Below are 17,010 nucleotides of genomic sequence, written 5' to 3'. Positions count from 1 at the left end.
TCGGCTCAGGAATGCCCCCTATTTTTGCGGCTGAGATACGCCACCTTTTAGGATTTTTGGCACCGGGCGGAGGTTTCGGCAGTGCCGTTGCCTCCTAAGCCCGGCGCACGCATTCCTCTCAGGAATGCGCTGTAAGGCCACCCCTGTGTGTAAAGGTAGAGAGCTTTGATCCCACTGAACGTTGGGATTTAAGCAGCCTTATTTTGTACAGGTCTGCAGTCTTTAAGTAAGTTGGGCTCAGAAGTGCAGCTTGCACAATGGGGATCAGACATTTTGACAAAGATTCATAGCTTCCAATGAATAGCTTTACTATTCTACAAGAACATGTGGCAGGCTCCACCCATAAGGGTATTACTTTTGAATTTCCTCTCTGTTTATTTGTTTTATACTAATATATCCTGCTTCAAGCAGGGCAGGCAATAAGTTAAAATCCAAAAACATCAATGATGATGCTCTAATCCAAGCACACCATGTCCTACCCTCTGGATCCCTAGGGACTTTTTGCATTTTTTGGATTTGGATATTTTTCTGAATAGTGCGTATAACTTGTTAATGTGCTATTCTCGCTGAACTCCTTCAGCCTCTATAGGACTGTAGGTTTTAGACAAGCAGTTTGTCATTCAGCACTTAGTCACTCACTCTTGCTCTTTGGCTTTTCACAGAAGGTCACCAGTTCTAAATATGGGGCAAAATACTGATACATATCAATAAAATCAATTTAAATGCTTCTAGCCTGCTTTTCTCCCCAAAATAGAACTTCAGGATCTCTAAGAATATGCATGGTATGTATTTCAGCTTAAAGGAAGGTAACAGAAACAGCACAACTTTCCAGCCTATATAGTGTATATATACAGGATAAAAACAGGAATCTACACAGAATTCATATTTTTAAAAATGTATGCATCATCTCTGTGTGTGCAATAATGCAAACCACACTAACTCAAGTGTACAGTGAACTACTACAAAATTTTAAAACTAATTCTTGAGACAGCAGATATAAATATTAGATTTCCAAAGTAATAGGTGTGACCCATATTATCCTGATGTAAAATTCACAAATTGTGTGATAATGTTGCCCATCAAAAACTCAGAATCTAGCTTGGGAACTGAGCATTTCAAAATAAACATGGCTAAGGTAATATTTCATTTCCACATGTTGGTCCCTAAACACTCCAGGATGAATTTTTCAGGGCTGTTCCCCATAAGCCTGACCACACTAATGACCTAAAAGCCTGACCTAAAAGCACTTCTGATTTGTAAATTAAAACCCATGTGGCTGAGGTGTTTCTCCATCTGGCATCCACTGTGGCTAACTGCAGCAAGTAGTAAATAGCCTGTTGGGGAGGCTGGTAGTCTAAGAATTCAAAGAAAGTTAAGGTTAGGCAGAGCCCCGTGGCGCAGAGTAGTAAGTGGCAGTACTGCTGTCAAAAGCTCTGCTCACAACTTGAGTTTGATCCCAATGGAAGTCGGATTCAGGTAGCTGGCTCAAGGTTGACTCAGCCTTTCATTCTTCCGAGGTCGGTAAAATGAGTACCCAGCTTGATGGGGGTAAAGTGTAGATGACTGGGGAAGGCAATGGCAAACCACCCCATAAACAAAGTCTGTGTAGTAAATGTCATGATGTGATGTCACCCCATGGGTCAGTAATGACCCAGTGCTTGCACAGGGGACTACCTTTACCTTTTAAGGTTAGGCAAGGTGATCGCTAAAGTATGAAAATATGAGGTATGAAAATAAATAAAGGACTGAGTAACACCCTACTTTAATTCTGTGTGGAGACCTGAGAACAGTAGCTGATGGGAAAACAAAAATGCACCTGTGAGCGATAGTTAGCACCGTTTTGTCTGCAAATCGCTGACGGATGGTCTGCTGGAGCAATTTGTCAGTCTTATGATCCACACTTGCAGTAGCCTCATCGATACACAGAACCTACCATTGAAATAAAGTTTTTTTTTTAAAGCAGTATGAAAATGCAGGAAATGAAGGATGTCACAAACAAACTCATGGTCCAACAACTCTTCCTACCACACATTGAATAAGTCAGTCAGGTCCTAGAATCTTAATAAGATAAGAAGAGCCCTAATAGATTAGACCAAGTGTCCATCTAGTCCAGCACCTTTTTTCCAGCAGGGGCCAGCCAGATGCCTCCAGGATGCTCACAACTGGGCTTGAAATCCTTCCCCCACTGCTCATCCTCCAGAAGTTGGTACCCAGAAGCATTCCACTGCTGAACATGAAGATTCCATTTCCTGCGTTGGTAGATAGCTGCTGATGGACGTATCCTCTGTGAATGTCTAAACTCCTTTTAAAGCCATCCAAATCAGTGGCCATCACAACATTCTTAGTACCAAATGTCATAAGTTAGTTGCACATTGTGTTAAAATCTATTCCCCCTTCCGAATCAATTTCGTTTTGAGACCACACATTATGGTATTAAGGGAAATGGAGAAAAAATTTCCCTCATCCACTGACTCTACAACATGCACAGTTTTATAAGCCTGTTATGTCTCTTGTAAATAATTTCTAAACTAAAAAGAAGTTCAAATGTTTTAGCCATTCTATATATGGATGTGTTCCAAATCCCTTTATTATTTAGCTTTCTGTTTTCTGCAAATTTCCTAGCTCAAACACATTCTTTTTGAGATGGGGCAATCATAATCTCCTCATCTCTTTCATGCCCTGAAGCACAACTCTCCCCCGGGCAAATGGCTGGCCTGAAGCAAAAAATCTTTGTTGGGCCTGCAGAACTAAGTATGAAACAGCAGAACTCACCTTGGCCTGAGTCAACAGAGCCCTTGCTAGACAGGCCAATTGCCTTTGTCCCATCGAGAGACTCTTTCCTCTTTCCCCCAGTTCACAATCTAATCCACCTGCAAAGAGCAAGAGAGTGAAGCCACTTTCAGAGTAACCAAGTTTAGCCATCCCAGACGAGAGTTGGACAGGATTCAAAACTCTCATCTGCTTAGCATTGGTCCATATAAATTTGACATTTCAGAAAGGAGAGACCTGGTACAAGAATGGTTGGAATGTGATGGGACAAAAACAGGTTGGAAGTAGTCTGTTCCCTTCCCAAACATTCCACTGGTTTAAAGACTTCCATTAATAAATCTTACTAGACTCTTGGTTAACACTGACAGCAATTTCCACCAAGGCTCAACCATTGCCACCTTTCTAGGTTATTAGCAGATTTTCTCTGTGGTTTTCAAGCTCACTGGCTCCTGAATCTTCATGCTCCTTTCCCCTTAGCAACCCTGGTCCCTTCCCCTCCCCACAAAAAGGACTCACCCATCTCTGTAATCACTTCCCGCAGGTGGCACTGCTCCAGGACTTGGTACAGGTCAACATCTGTGTGTTGCCCCTGAGGATCCAAGTTCTCACGGATTGTCCCGCTGAATAAGAATGGGTCCTGGGGGATGATGGCCAATCTAGATCTAAAAGGCAGAACAGAGCAAGGCTTGCTAGGGGGAAACAGCTTGGAGCGACAGCCTTGCCCCCATCTCATTACTTGTCTTCAGTTCAAGCCACAGCAAAAGAGACAGGGAAACACTGGACCTATAACAGACATGCAGAGTAATTCTTAAGTGGCTTAACCCTCCATGACTAAACTACCTGTCATATAGTGGATGGTGCCAAGTTGTTTTCTGTTGCCACAGAAGGTTGGACCAGAACCAACGAGTTGAAATTAAATCAAAAGAGTTTCCATCTAGACATTAGGAAGAACTTTCTAACAGTTAGAGAGGTTCCTCAGTGGAACAGGCTTCCTTGGGAGGTGGTAAGCTCTCCTTCCCTGGAGGTAAGCGGAGGCTAGATGGCCATCTGTCAGCAATGCTGATTCTATGACAGGCAGATCATGAGAGGGAGGGCATCTTGGCCATCTTCTGGGCATTGAGTAGGGGGTCACTGGGGTGTGGGGAGGAGGTAGTTGTGAATTTCCTGCATTGTGCCAGGGGTTGGACTAGATGACCCTGGTGGTCCCTTCCAACTCTTATGAGTCTATGATTCTAAAGAATGGCTGGGCAAGACCGCCACTAATCAGCCCCCCGGACAGTGGCATTCCACCAGAACCTGATGGAAGAAGGATTTTCCAGCTGTATCTTAAAAGTTGTTTGTTTGGATCTACTTACCTCAGCTCCTTCAGGTTAACGGAATGGCTGTCAATATTGTCCAGAAGAATTTGGCCAGCTCGGAGCTCCACCATATGAAAGAGAGCCAAGAAGAGAGTGGATTTGCCAGACCCGGTGCGCCCAACTATCCCTATCTTCTCCCCAGGATAGATAGTAAAAGTCACCCCATCCAGGGCATTGGGGAGCTCAGGCCGATAGGCCAGCACAACTTGCTGGAACTCTATGTGGCCTCGACTTGGCCAATCAGGTGCAACCTTGAAGGAAGAAGAGATTAAGTGTGAGTGACAGAAAATATCTTCTACCTTCTGCCCGTTCTTTTTGCTGGCTGTTTTTGATCTGGCCTTCTGGCATACAAGCGTAGTGAAACGACATTTCACCCATGGCGTGTGTATAAAATGTACAGTCTTGGAACAGAAATCTTTCGTTTGCATTCTGCTGATCAGAAGATAAACAAAGACAACCTTCCAGGGTAAACAGCAGGGTGGATGAAAATCAATGATTTTTATATATAAAAATTAAAAAATCAGATTTTTAAAATTTAAATCGGATTTTTTAATTTAAACCGGATTTCTTTAAATAAAATGCATTTTGAGGAAAAATCTATCTAAAGATTGTTTTCTACTAAAGATACATTATAGTTCAAAGATTAGTGCAAAGTACGTCATGAAATAAGGATTAGTTTTTAAATTATGTAGCATGAGGCTGTATATTCAGGCTGGAAGAAGATAAGCTGGGTGGTTGAGAGGAGGTAAAGGAACAAGCATCTCCAAGTTTGATGCCACTCAGATGAGAAGAGTATTAAGTAGAGTCCTTACAAAGGAGGGCTTACCTGGAGTAGCCCTTCCTGAGGCTCTATGGGGATCTCTGTCGCATATTCCTCCGTCCGTTCCACACTCACCATCATGGTCTCTGTTTGGGTGAAGCTGGTGATGAGCCCAGACAGCAAGTTTGTGACTGACAGAGCATAAGAAAGGGCTAGGCCCACAAGACCTAAAAGGGACATAAGAACATAAGAAAGGCCCTGCTGGATCAGACCAAGGCCCATCAAGTCCAGCAGTCTGTTCACACAGTGAACAAAAAGCATCATTGAGAGAAGGTATGAACCCTCTACTGTGAAACAAGCCAAAATGAACAGAGAACTAGTTGAGACAATGGGTTGTGATTCAGCTTCCTCTGACAGGGCACTTTGAAGAACCTTCCAATGGAACAGTAGAGTAGCAGCCCGGTTTTTCAAAATCCTCTGGGGCATCTTGGAAGCCAACTGGATCCATTGACTTCCAGAGGTGCCATCTTAATGGGGAAGGGGGCATAGATTGATGTTGCAGATCTGGGAGAGGTGGAAAGCTACACTACTCTGAGATGAAGAAGACAGACCTTAGAGGAAAGGCATTGCCTTAGGCACAGATGAAGATGGCTTCTACAGTCCAGTGTCAGGTGGCTCACCTGGATTCCCCAGTTTCCTCTGATGCTGGATGATAGCAATCACCGCAATGGCCGTGACAACAGCGACTCCAATCATCTGAAGCCGGATGTCCAACCACTGCATGGCAGCGTTGCTGGCAAAACGGCAGCGTTGGTTGAGTTCCAGTCGCAGTTGATTCTCTGCCTCAAACCTAGACTGGACACAGCCCTGAGGTTAGCCTCAAAAAACAGTTCCTTCGCAGCCGCTGCTACCTCTCTCGCAGTTCATCACAAGGCTATATCTTCTAGTCAACACTCCCTGTGCATTTCTAGACCCTTCCTTGGCTGAAGAGAAAGACTCACCTGCCCGTGGCCCTGGTGGCCCGGATAGTGCTGAGGCCTGTCAGGGTTTCTGAGAAATGGGTGTAGATAGGTGACAGGGTGAGGCTGTAGAGGCGCTTGAGCTCCCGGGAGGTGCGCCGGTAGTAGCGCTGAATGGAGTAATAAATAGCCACCAAGGGCAGCAGGACCAGGCCTATCCAAGGCAGCCCGTAGGTGATCATCACTAGCATGCCAAGCAGCCCAAACATGTTGGCCAGGAAGATGTTCAGCATGAATGGCAGGCTGTCGTCCACACAGTACAAATCGGAGGAGAAACGATTAAGGATCCGGCCTGTTGGCGTGGTGTCAAAGAAGGTCATTGTGGCCTGCCAATGAAGGGTCGAGAGCAGTGAGAGTCACGGTGGGCTGTGACATGCTGTATAACTGTAGGCAATTTCACACATTACTTTCCCCCCAACATAGAGATTAATCTATGCCAGAAATAGTAAACATTTCATAATGTGATGTTCACAAGGGTTTTTTTCCCCCCATGGTAAGGACATAGAATAGAGATCCCTATGTACAGGGGATATGATAACCATCTTCAAGTACTTGAAGGGCTGTCATATAGAGGATGGTGCGGAGTTGTTTTCTGTTGCCTCAGAAGGTCGGACCAGAACCAATGGATTGAAATTAAATCAAAAGAGTTTCCGTCTAGTCATTAGGAAGAATTTTCTAACAGTTACAGCAGTTCCTCAGTGGAACAGGCTTCATCGGGAGGTGGAAGTCTCTTCTCATTACCCCCCCCCCCCGGGTAGGAGCCCAGACCCCACCCTCACACTAGGTGCAGGTGCATACCTGCTTCGCATTTCTTAAAAGCCCCTTTAATGCAACCTTTTGTATTTGCTCCACCCCCACATCGAAGCATTCACTGAAGGAAGCATGCAGAATCCCAGGAGGCTTCTGGCTATGCAAACGAAGGTACGAGGGAGTAGGCGAAGGGGGTGGGTGGGATTCGTTTGACTTTCTCCTCTTGCATCGGGACCGTGAATAGTCATTTTAAAGGTCCAATTTAAAAAATCAGCATTGAGCGAGGAGCAGAATCGACCCGGCATAAATGGCCACTGTGTGTGGTGCAGGTATTCTCCCCAAGACACTGCCCTCAGGGGAACTTTGGGATTCAGGTTAGCACTGTGGTATAGGATTACTTTTCAGTTGTGAGGGGGACACCTCCTCAAGGTAGAGCCATATTAATAACTAGGACTTGGATATGCTGAAAGGCAAAACACAAAACAGGCATGGGGCTGAGGAGGAGCTTCCTTCCATGGCCAACATGCCACTGTCCCCTTGCAGAGCTTCCAAAACCCACCCGACCGATGTTTACCTTCATCACCCTCCTGAGCAGTCGACTGTGAATGACTGTAGCGGCACGGATGGTGCCGTAGGCAAACAAGAAGGCCCGCAGGATAGTGAAGACAGAGTTTACGCCAGCAATGCTGCCATACACAGTCAGGTAAAACTTCACATCCAAAGTGCCGTTTGAAGGGATGGAGGCCAGGACTGGAGAACTGAGAGAGAGACAGGCTAGGTTAGTTAGGGTAGGCGTTTGCCAAGCCACCCTTTTACACATGAACACACAAAGCTGCCTTACACTGAATCAGACCCCTGGTCCATCACGGTCAGTATCGTCTACTCAGACCGGCAGCGGCTCTCCAGGGTCTCAGGCAGAGGTCTTTCACATCACCTACTTGCCTAGTCCCTTTAACTGGAGATGCTGGGGATTGAACCTGGGACCTTTTGCATGCCAAGCAGATGCTCTACCACTGAGCCACGGCCCCTCCCCACCCTCCTGCCCAGCTCTTGGGCTTTCAATAATGCTTAAAGTGTTGGTGGCATTCCTATACGAAGCCTCCAGGAAACATAGTCCTCCTTACTTCCCTCCCACTGTGTGCTTTCATCAGTCCAGAAGACCAAGTACTAACCATATCAGTCAGTGCAATACAGAAGCCTACATCCTCCACCCACGCTTCTTCGGTTATCAGCAGGCAATTCATCCTCAGGGTAACCTTTCTGTTTCTCTCCCCTAGGTCCACTCCTCCCCAGGAAACTTAAAATGTCCTGTATCTTATCCAGGGCCTGCAGTTCTTTGGGCTGATGGGGGGAAAAAACCTTAGCTTTATCAGAGAAATGATCCAGTCTTTGTCCTAGTGTCACCTGGGAGAAATTCAGCCTATTTTTCCTCTTTGTTTAACGAAGCTCTCAATGACAAAATTCATCATGGGAAGCCTTTATAAGCCGCTTGTTTTGCTGGAACGCACCTCTCTACACAAAGCACTTTGACTTCCATCTGATAAGTTACAAGATAAATTTAAGAAATGACTTATGTCCATATACGTACACGAGCCCCCCATGGGAGAAGAGAAGCAGCTGTGAGGAAGGCAGAGATGAAAAGCTTCTGATAGAAGTATTCCCCGCATGGGGAAGGCTAGAGATCCAGTTTGACAGCCACCAATCAGAGACATTTCTGGAAGCTGGAGAAGTGCACAAACATCAGATCAAAAGTTCTCTCAGGACACACTCATGTAAGTTAGGAAGTTAAAATACCAACCTTCGCCACAAAATGACATTTCCCCTCCATTTTCTTTATAAAAGTAGTTTTATGAAAGAACCACAGATATTGCCCCCCAACCCATCAGAATAGGTGCTCGGTAGAATAGAAAAGCACATGATTGAGTGATTACCTCATTCTAATTTAAGAGGGAAATAATCTTCTATGGGGCAAATGGTCATGGGAAGCAATTTCTTCCAAAGTTACTTGAAAAGGTTATGGGATATCGTGAGAAATGCTCCAATGGCATCGTAAGCCCTTAGTCTATCTATACAGCCTCCATTCCTAGAGAAGCCAGAATCAGGCCTATTACAGTTGTCCCTCTAAAAAACAAACAAACATCTTCTGTAAAGGATCCAAACTGCATTTTACACTTTACAACATTCACAAAACTCACACTGCCTTGGAGGCTCTGACTAAACCCATCTCTTCGACAATAAAAGAAGAAAGCTTGAATGATTTCTAAGAGGCAGCACTTTCAGATGGAGTCTAGAATCCTAAGTGTAAAACCCCAAACCCCGGATGTAAGTAGGCAAACATACATAAAGATACTTACAGACCATTCCTAAAGGGGAGGGGGATAAAAATGTGGCAGCTGGGAGTGGTACAGCTATGCTGCCTTCTCAGAGGCTTCCTAGCCAGCAAAAGGAAATGTAAACCCATTAAATGGACAATGCCCCAATTGACTGCAGCGAGGCTGCGTCACCCAAAAAGGTGGCATATCAACGCCGCTACGTGAAGGAATACTCCTGGGGCAAAAGGGGTTAGGAAGCTGCCAAAAGGCAGCTCCACCCCAGGAATGCCCTGGGAATGCCTCCCAGGAACCCGGCACAGTGTGTTGCGCCGTTGGAACGCTATCTGGAGGCTGCGGCAGCATCTGAGCCCCCTGCTGCCGCCGGCATCCAAGGGGACCAGCATAAGCTGCCCTATGCTGGTGTCCGTGCCAGTTTGCACGGTGCAATACAATCAGATCTTTCAAAAATCTAATTCAGCAGTTTCTCCCTTTTGAATATCCTTTGTTGAAGAATGATGACTTAAGTCCGTGCTCTGGTAGATTGAAATGTTCTGCCAATAGTTTCTGAAGGTTACTATTTTTCATGTCAATCTTGTGTCCATTTAATTGTCAAATTCAGAACCAATGAGGGAACATTTCAATCTACCAGGACATTTTTTGTTCCTGTCTCAAAAGTCTCTAGCCCATGAAAGCTTATACCGTATTTTTCGCTCCATAAGATGCACTTTTTTCCTCCTCAAAAGTGAGGGGAAATGTCTGTGCGTCTTATGGAGCGAATGCCGGCTCGCACCGTCCAGACAAACACGCGCCCAGCCGGCTCTGTGCGCCCTGCCCGCCTCCCAGCTGGCCGTCAAGGCGGGGAACACTGCCCCGACGGCCAGCTGGGAAGCGGGCGGGGCGCACAGAGCCAGCTGGGTGCGTGCGCGTCCGGATGGTGCGAGCCGGCGTTCCCCGCCCCGACAGCCAGCTGGGAGGCGGGCAAGGCGCACAGAGCTGGCTTGGTGCGTGTGTGTCCGGATGGCGCGAGCCTGTGTTCCCCGTCCCGACGGCCAGCTGGGAGGCGGGCAGGGCCGCACAGAGCCGGCAGGGCGCGTGCGCCGGCTCACGCCGTCCTGACGTGCACGCTCCCAGCCGGCTCTGTGCGGCCCCACCCGCCTCCCAGCTGGCGGTCGGGGCAGGGAACACCGGCTCGCGCCGTCCCAACGCGCACGCGCCCAGCCAGCATTCGCTCCATAAGACAAGTTTTTAGAGGAGGAAAACAAGATTTTTTCTTGTTTTCCTCCTCTAAAAACTAGGTGCGTCTTATGGTCAGGTGCGTCCTATGGAGCGAAAAATACGGTAGTTCAATAAATCTGCTAGCCTTTAAAGTACAAGTCCCTGTTATTTTTGCTGTAGCAAACTAATACAGCTGCCGCATTGGTATCTGTAACCTAAACCAGAAAAGAGCAATACTAAAACAGGGAGTAAACTTCTAAAATACTACATACTGAATGCCTGAGAAAAATTATTATTTTTTAACAGTGCTAAAAGAGTAAACAGAATATATCTGGGGAGGGAACTGCGTGCCTAGGATGCCACCAAAGAGGTTTTACCTCCAGATGCCACCCTAAGAACACAGGAACATCCAGAAAGAATTATCTTAGAAGACAGGCAGTTTCATAGGAGAACACATGGTTCTCCAAGTCTTGTTCCCAAGAACAGGCAGGGACTGGGGTTTTCAGATGAAAAGTAGTACACGGAATTGTACCTGGAAACAGGCTGGAAGCCAGTGTAGATCCCTTAACACTGGCAAAAATGTGTTTGGTTGGAAAAGTCCCAGTTAATAACCTGGCTGCTATGTTCTGAACCAATTCAGGTTTCCAAATTGTCCTTTAAAAGTAACCCTACTATTCGAATAGGATGCAGCATTTGTAGGATGTAGCAGGACACCAAGAATAGAGAAAAGTGAAAGCAATAAATAAATGTATACCTTGCATCAGCAACAGCGAGAGGAGGATGGACAAGGCTAGGCAGCTGCCAACAGCCAGCCAATACGCTCTGTAGACCTGGAAAGCCACTGCTCCTTCTTTCTTCTCTTCTTCCTGCTTGAGAAGGCAGTTTGGTTGCTCTTCTTCAGGCTCTATGTCCTCCTCTTGGATGTGTGCTGTGGGAACTTTGGAAAGAGAAACAGAACTAAAGGTCACAGGATGTCAGCGGAGCTCCCTGTTGGGACCAGAGTAGGTAGACTTCCTTTCGAATTTGTGCAGCGCCTCTCCCTTGTTTTATAATACAGTCCAAGCCAAGGACATCTCTTAATGTAGATACCAAACAAGTTGTTTAGAAGAAGTATACAAATCTGTAGGTCTACATCTGGACAACATTCTTTCCCCCCAGAACCTTCCCAAGAGCGTCCTGCTTGAGGAATATAATTTGCCTTCCTGTAAGGACACATAGACTGCTTCAGAGCCAACTGTCAGGCTTTTGTTCTTGAAGACTGAAGCGCTTCACTGCAGTGCAATCTGGGCATATTTGTGCTTGGTTTTCAACTTAGAATGGGCTCAGAATTCTTCTGGAAAATTTTTTTTTTGAGAGAGACTAAATAAGAAGATGCCCTGCCCGGGATAGCCCAGGGTGGCCTGATCTCGTCAGATCTCAGAAGCTAAACAGGGTCGATCCTGGCAAGTAATTGGATGGGAGACCTCCAAGGAATACCAGGGATATGACGCAGAGGCAGGCAATGGCAAACCACCTCCGAACATCTCTTGCCTTGAAAACCCCACCAGGGGTCACCATAAGTCAGATGTGACTTGACAGCAAAAAAAGAAAAGAAAAAAGGACACACTACACTAATCACTAGTAATCATGGGTCATTCTAGACAGCTTTTTAAGTGCAATTAACTGTACCATTATATTGCAGATCCAGGCATATGTTGTCAAGGTTGTGCTTCTGTTGCAAGTTTATAGAGTTTTCTCCAGTATTCAAACCACAATATTTTTTGCTACTGGGAAAATGTATTTCTCTCCCCCTGAATTATATTACTCAGTATTGATGGAATGCATCTTGTTATGATAGCAGGGTTATGCTGGTGACATCACTGCTGTCCAGTAACAAAATTCATGTGCCCGCCCTGCTCTGTAAGGCCTAGGCCATTTTGTTTGGTTTGGCAAAGCCCTGCAAAACTACCCATCCCCCTGCAATGCCATCCCTTCATTTTGTGAATCTGCTTTTTAGGCAGTTTTGTGTGTGTGTGCAAAGTTCTCCGGAGGTTGGGCACTCCCCCTCCCCAGTGCTGGAGTCCACATCTCTCCTGAATTTTTGCCCAATTGTTGTTGATCCCACTCCGCCCTACCAATGTACTCCTGAAGGTACCAAGATACTGACTTTTGTTTTTCTTTCTCTTGTCTGCCTCCGGAAGCTTAGGGGCAACTTCCACCAGTGGCAGAATCTCAGATGGGGTTCCTAGAAAAACAGAGAAAAGACAATTAACTTTGTTTTGCAGAAGATATTAGAAAATATGTCAGCTGCAGGGCTGTATCACCTACCTGAGGCTCCAGATTCTTGGCTGGATTGAGACTAATGTTTCTCTTAATGGAAGACATAACTTTGCTGCTGCCTCCTCTTAAAACAGCCTGCTGATCACCCCAAAATGATGCTCCTGGGGAGGTCAGTGGACCACAGAAGGAGAGGGAAGGCAGAAACATTTTGATCCATTAATCAGAGTGCCTCTGTTAAAGGAAACCAGTTTGGATCCATCTCAGCGGTGTTATTTCTCTGTATACTACTCTAGACTTGTAAAATTTCTGTTCAACACTTGCTCATTCTCACTGCGTGAATATTTGTTTGGAGTCTTCCTCTGCTTTATCCAAACACCAATTTCCTCCTTCCTAGCCTTGTTGGTTCATCTGCATCATTCTCATTCTTCCCCTCTCCCTTACACACCCCTTTCCAACTCAATCTGATTGCTTTAAACCTTATTTTCTAAGATTCCACCTGAAGGTTATCCGGGCTGTGTGACCGTGGTCTTGGTATTTTCTTTCCTGACGTTTCGCCAGCAGCTGTGGCAGGCATTGTCCTGCAAGCAGGACAATGATTCAGCTCAAACCCAACCCCTTTCTGACTATATATTACTCTTCCTACACACTTGACACTGAGAGATGCTGTCCTTCAGTGTTACTCCTCTGAAGATGCCTGCCACAGCTGCTGGCGAAACGTCAGGAAAGAAAATACCAAGATCACGGTCACACAGCCCAGATAACCTACAAGAACCAATGAACTCCGACCATGAAAGCCTTCGACAATATTCCACCTGAACTTTATAACATTTTGCATTTATATCTGACCACAGAGCCAAAAGGACCCAAAAGTAGTACCAATAAAAAAAGATAATAATAAGCAAACAAATCTATTAAAGACAACTGATCCACTGCAGCTGATCTATCTTAACCTCTTCCAAACTGTAAAATAACCACAGAGAAGGGGTTCAGGGCACTGCAGAGGCTGCTTAGCATCACTCCTAGGCCATTTTAACTTCTAAAATACATCCTACTTGATATGAAAACACCCATCTACTTCATCTTGTGAACAATTCCCCCTCTAAGGTGGCAAGCCAGAACCCAAACCGGGGTCAGGGGGAGGGAGAAAGAGAGAGAAAACAAAACCAACAGAAGGCATCAGGCTATACCTGTCTTGAGTATTCTCCCACCGTCCATCATCAATACAATATCGGCATTTTCTAAAAACTCCGTTCTGTGAGTGCAAAGAATCCTGGTCTTGTTTCTAAGAACTCCCAGAATGCACTTTTGCATAAGGTGATTGGCTACATCTGCATCGACAGCTGCCAGGGGGTCATCAAGAAGGTATATGTCCTTCTCCTAAAGAAAACAATTACACAGAAGTAGCCAGTACTGCAAAGGAGGGTGAGAAATCAACAGGCAACATCCCTTTTTCTTAAGAGCAGAATCCGCTGACTGCTCAGGAAGCCCCTTGGAGGAGACCTTTATGTTCCCCCAACTGCATTTCAGCATTTTGTCCTCTTCTCCTACTCATCCAGTCTTTTTATTTAAGAAGAAGAGTTGGTTTCTATATGCCAACTTTCTCTACCACTTAAGGGAGACTCAAACCGGCTTACAATCGCCTTCCCTTCCCCTCCCCACAACAGACACCCTGTGAGGTGGGTGGGGCTGAGAGAGCTCTAACCGAGCTGTAACTGGCCCAATGTAACCCAGCTGGCTTCGTGTGTAGGAGTGGGGAAACAAACCCAGTTCACCAGATTAGCCTCCGCCGCTCATGTGGCGGAGTGGGGAATCAAACCAGGTTCTCCAGCTCAGAATCCACCTCTCCAAACCACCACTCTTAACCACCACACCACGCTGGCTTTACCTGGTACACAGCTCTAGCAAGTGCAACTCGAGCTTTCTGTCCCCCACTGAGGGTCACTCCATTCTCACCAACCTCTGTCTGATCACCTGCAGGTAAGATCTAAAAGTTAAACAGACACACAAAAAAGTAATGCAACAGCATTTCATTTTGTCTTATTACGCCTTCTTAATAAGAACATTTTTGTACAGTGTATTCAATCCAGAACTGTACAGAAACAGCAAGACAAAGGAAAGCAGGAAACAGGACTCCCAGGTGATCCACCACAGCTGTAATGGCCAGACACCATAAACACTGCTAAATGTCTGCCAAGAAGCCAAAGGGAATAAGCAGCATTGCTAAGAGTCAGGCTTTATGCTAGGTCAGGATTTTTCTTCCAAATCCATGAAAGGGAGGAAAGTAGACATCACCCTACTGTGTGGCAACTGGAGGCACTGTTAGTACCATTGTTTCGGGCATGGAAGGTGAGGTAGAAGGTAATGCTATTAAGCTTTAACCAAAAAGGGTTTTCTTTCTTTCCAGCTCTGTTCAAGCTTCATTCCTAAATCAGAATCAACATTAGACCAAGCCAACAAACACTGCAAAAGAAGAGCTTCTTCCTCAAAAACAGCGACTCACAAAATGATATACTGTAGTTAATTTTAAAAAATTGGCTCCTTCAAAAGAAGTTATATTTGCTTAAATCTCAGAGAGTGAGACAGGTTAATTGATTTAAATGGTGACTTAAAACACAACAAGCAATTTAACAAAAACCCCAGGATGTGGTGATGGCTGTCAACTTGGAAGGCTTTAAGAGGGGAGTGGACATGTTCATGGAGGATAAGGCTATCCATGGCTACTAATCAAAATGGATACTAGTCATGATGCATACCTATTCTCTCCAGGATCAGAGGAGCATGCCTATTATATTAGGTGCTGTGGAACACAAGCAGGATGCTGCTGCTGCAGTCGTCTTGTTTGTGGGCTTCCTAAAGGCACCTGGTTGGCCACTGTGTGAACAGACTGCTTGACTTGATTGGCCTGGGTCTGATCCAGCAGGGCTTATGTTCTAAACTTTCTCTGGATTGGGGCAGCTGTATACAGAAATCTATATACGTAACCACGGAACTCAAAATAGAAGAAAAGTCCAGAAGCACCTTAAGGACTAACAACATTTATTACAGAATAAGCATTTATGCGTTGTTCACATCCCTGGAGGCATCTGCAGCAGTTACTGACACTCAGAGTTACAAGCAGGCAGACAGATAAGTGTGAGAAGATGGTACACAGAGAACTCCGTTTGAAACAACAACCAAAGCAAAATTAATCCATACAACGTGGGTGAGGACCACTCCTAACCGTAGAAGATGCACCTTCCTTGATTACATATTATGTTTACCCCCACCCTGCTGGGATGGACTGTGGCCGAGTCACAGAGCTTATGCTTTGCATGTAGAAGGTCTCAGGTTCAATCCCAGTATCTGCAGTTAAAAGGAGCAGGTAAACAGATGATGTGAAATACCTCAGTCTGAGACTCTGGAGAGCTGTTCCTACTCACAGCAGCCAACACTGACCTCGACAGACCAACAATCTGACTCAGTACAAGGCAGCTTCATGTGCTCTTGTTCCCATTTCCTATACTCAGGAGTGGTTCTCACCCACACTTTGTGGGCTGACTGAAAATATTTTCATTGCAGGGCTCTTACATTCAAGTCATCAGACAGAGCACAGGCTTCCACTACTTCCTGGTAAAATCTGGCATCGTACTCCTTCCCAAATATGATGTTTTCACGAATGCTAGTAAACTGGATCCAGGGCTCCTGTGTGACTAAGCCAAATCCTCTTTCCAGATCCCCAACGTAAACCAGGCCACCTTGACTGCATGAATCCAATAGATAAGCATCAGGAGGGGGGGGAAGTGAATGTGTTTAGTCAGAGTGTGCTTGGGAAAACAAACCTAACCAGTACTGAATTTATATGAAGGCTGGTGCTGAACTTCCATGCCCCGAGTCATACTGTCTGACCAAGAAGATATGTCCCTCAACCTCAGCAATGTGGAGGAAAAGATACTCTGTGTGTGCCTGGAAGCACTGGAGGGGATCCTAGAAGAAGTATATGCCGACTTTCTCTACCGCTTAAGAGAGAGAAATCTACCGCTTAAGAGAGAGAAATCAAACCGGCTTACAATCACCTTCCCTTCCCTTCCCCACAAGACACCCTGTGAGGAAGGTGAGGCTTAGAAAGTGTGACTAGCCCAAGGTCACCCAGCTGGCTTCATGTGTAGGAGTGGGAAACAAATCCAGTTCACCAGATTAGTGTTCACCGCTCATGTGGAGGAGTAGGGAATCAAACCCAGTTCTCCAGATCAGAGAACACCGCTCCAAATCACTGCTCTTAACCACTACACCATGCTGGCTCCTATCCTGTCCTACCACTCCACTGAGCAAACTTTGAAGTTTTCCTCTAGTCTAAGGATACATCTTCGTCCAGCTTAAATGATTTAAGTTGGAGGGAGGCTCCTCGGGATGGATGGAGGCTCTTGGAATGATGGCTGGATCCACCTCATTACCTGCCACCTTTTTCTCACTCATCCTCCAAAAAGCTCAGGGAGGCTTACAGGCTTCTTCATTCCTCCCTTTTATCTTCACAAAACTCTGTGAGATAAATTAGGCTAAGAGAAAGTGACTGGCCCAGAGTCATTCAGTGC

At 45.8% G+C, this 17,010-nt stretch overlaps 1 protein-coding gene across 1 annotated transcript in view; it reads right to left on the bottom strand.

Moving 5' to 3' along the window:
• The window catches only part of ABCC10 (ATP binding cassette subfamily C member 10), a 28,567-nt gene that overhangs the window by 2,067 nt on the left and 9,490 nt on the right, over positions 1–17,010 (bottom strand). Inside the window, exons 7-20 of the mRNA XM_056852519.1 lie at positions 16,010–16,181; positions 14,328–14,426; positions 13,630–13,819; positions 12,330–12,407; positions 10,938–11,120; positions 8,245–8,377; positions 7,231–7,414; positions 5,889–6,232; positions 5,568–5,737; positions 4,954–5,114; positions 4,125–4,378; positions 3,286–3,431; positions 2,773–2,870; positions 1,817–1,929 (exon numbers count right to left, since the gene is read on the bottom strand). Coding sequence (XP_056708497.1) covers positions 1,817–1,929; positions 2,773–2,870; positions 3,286–3,431; positions 4,125–4,378; positions 4,954–5,114; positions 5,568–5,737; positions 5,889–6,232; positions 7,231–7,414; positions 8,245–8,377; positions 10,938–11,120; positions 12,330–12,407; positions 13,630–13,819; positions 14,328–14,426; positions 16,010–16,181 — 2,325 coding nt within the window. The remainder of the gene's footprint in view (positions 1–1,816; positions 1,930–2,772; positions 2,871–3,285; positions 3,432–4,124; positions 4,379–4,953; positions 5,115–5,567; positions 5,738–5,888; positions 6,233–7,230; positions 7,415–8,244; positions 8,378–10,937; positions 11,121–12,329; positions 12,408–13,629; positions 13,820–14,327; positions 14,427–16,009; positions 16,182–17,010) is intronic.

The sequence above is a fragment of the Euleptes europaea genome, chromosome 7, assembly GCF_029931775.1.
Source record: "Euleptes europaea isolate rEulEur1 chromosome 7, rEulEur1.hap1, whole genome shotgun sequence".
In the NCBI taxonomy this organism is placed as follows: Eukaryota; Metazoa; Chordata; class Lepidosauria; order Squamata; family Sphaerodactylidae; genus Euleptes; species Euleptes europaea.
This window is presented reverse-complemented; position numbering and strand designations above follow the sequence as displayed.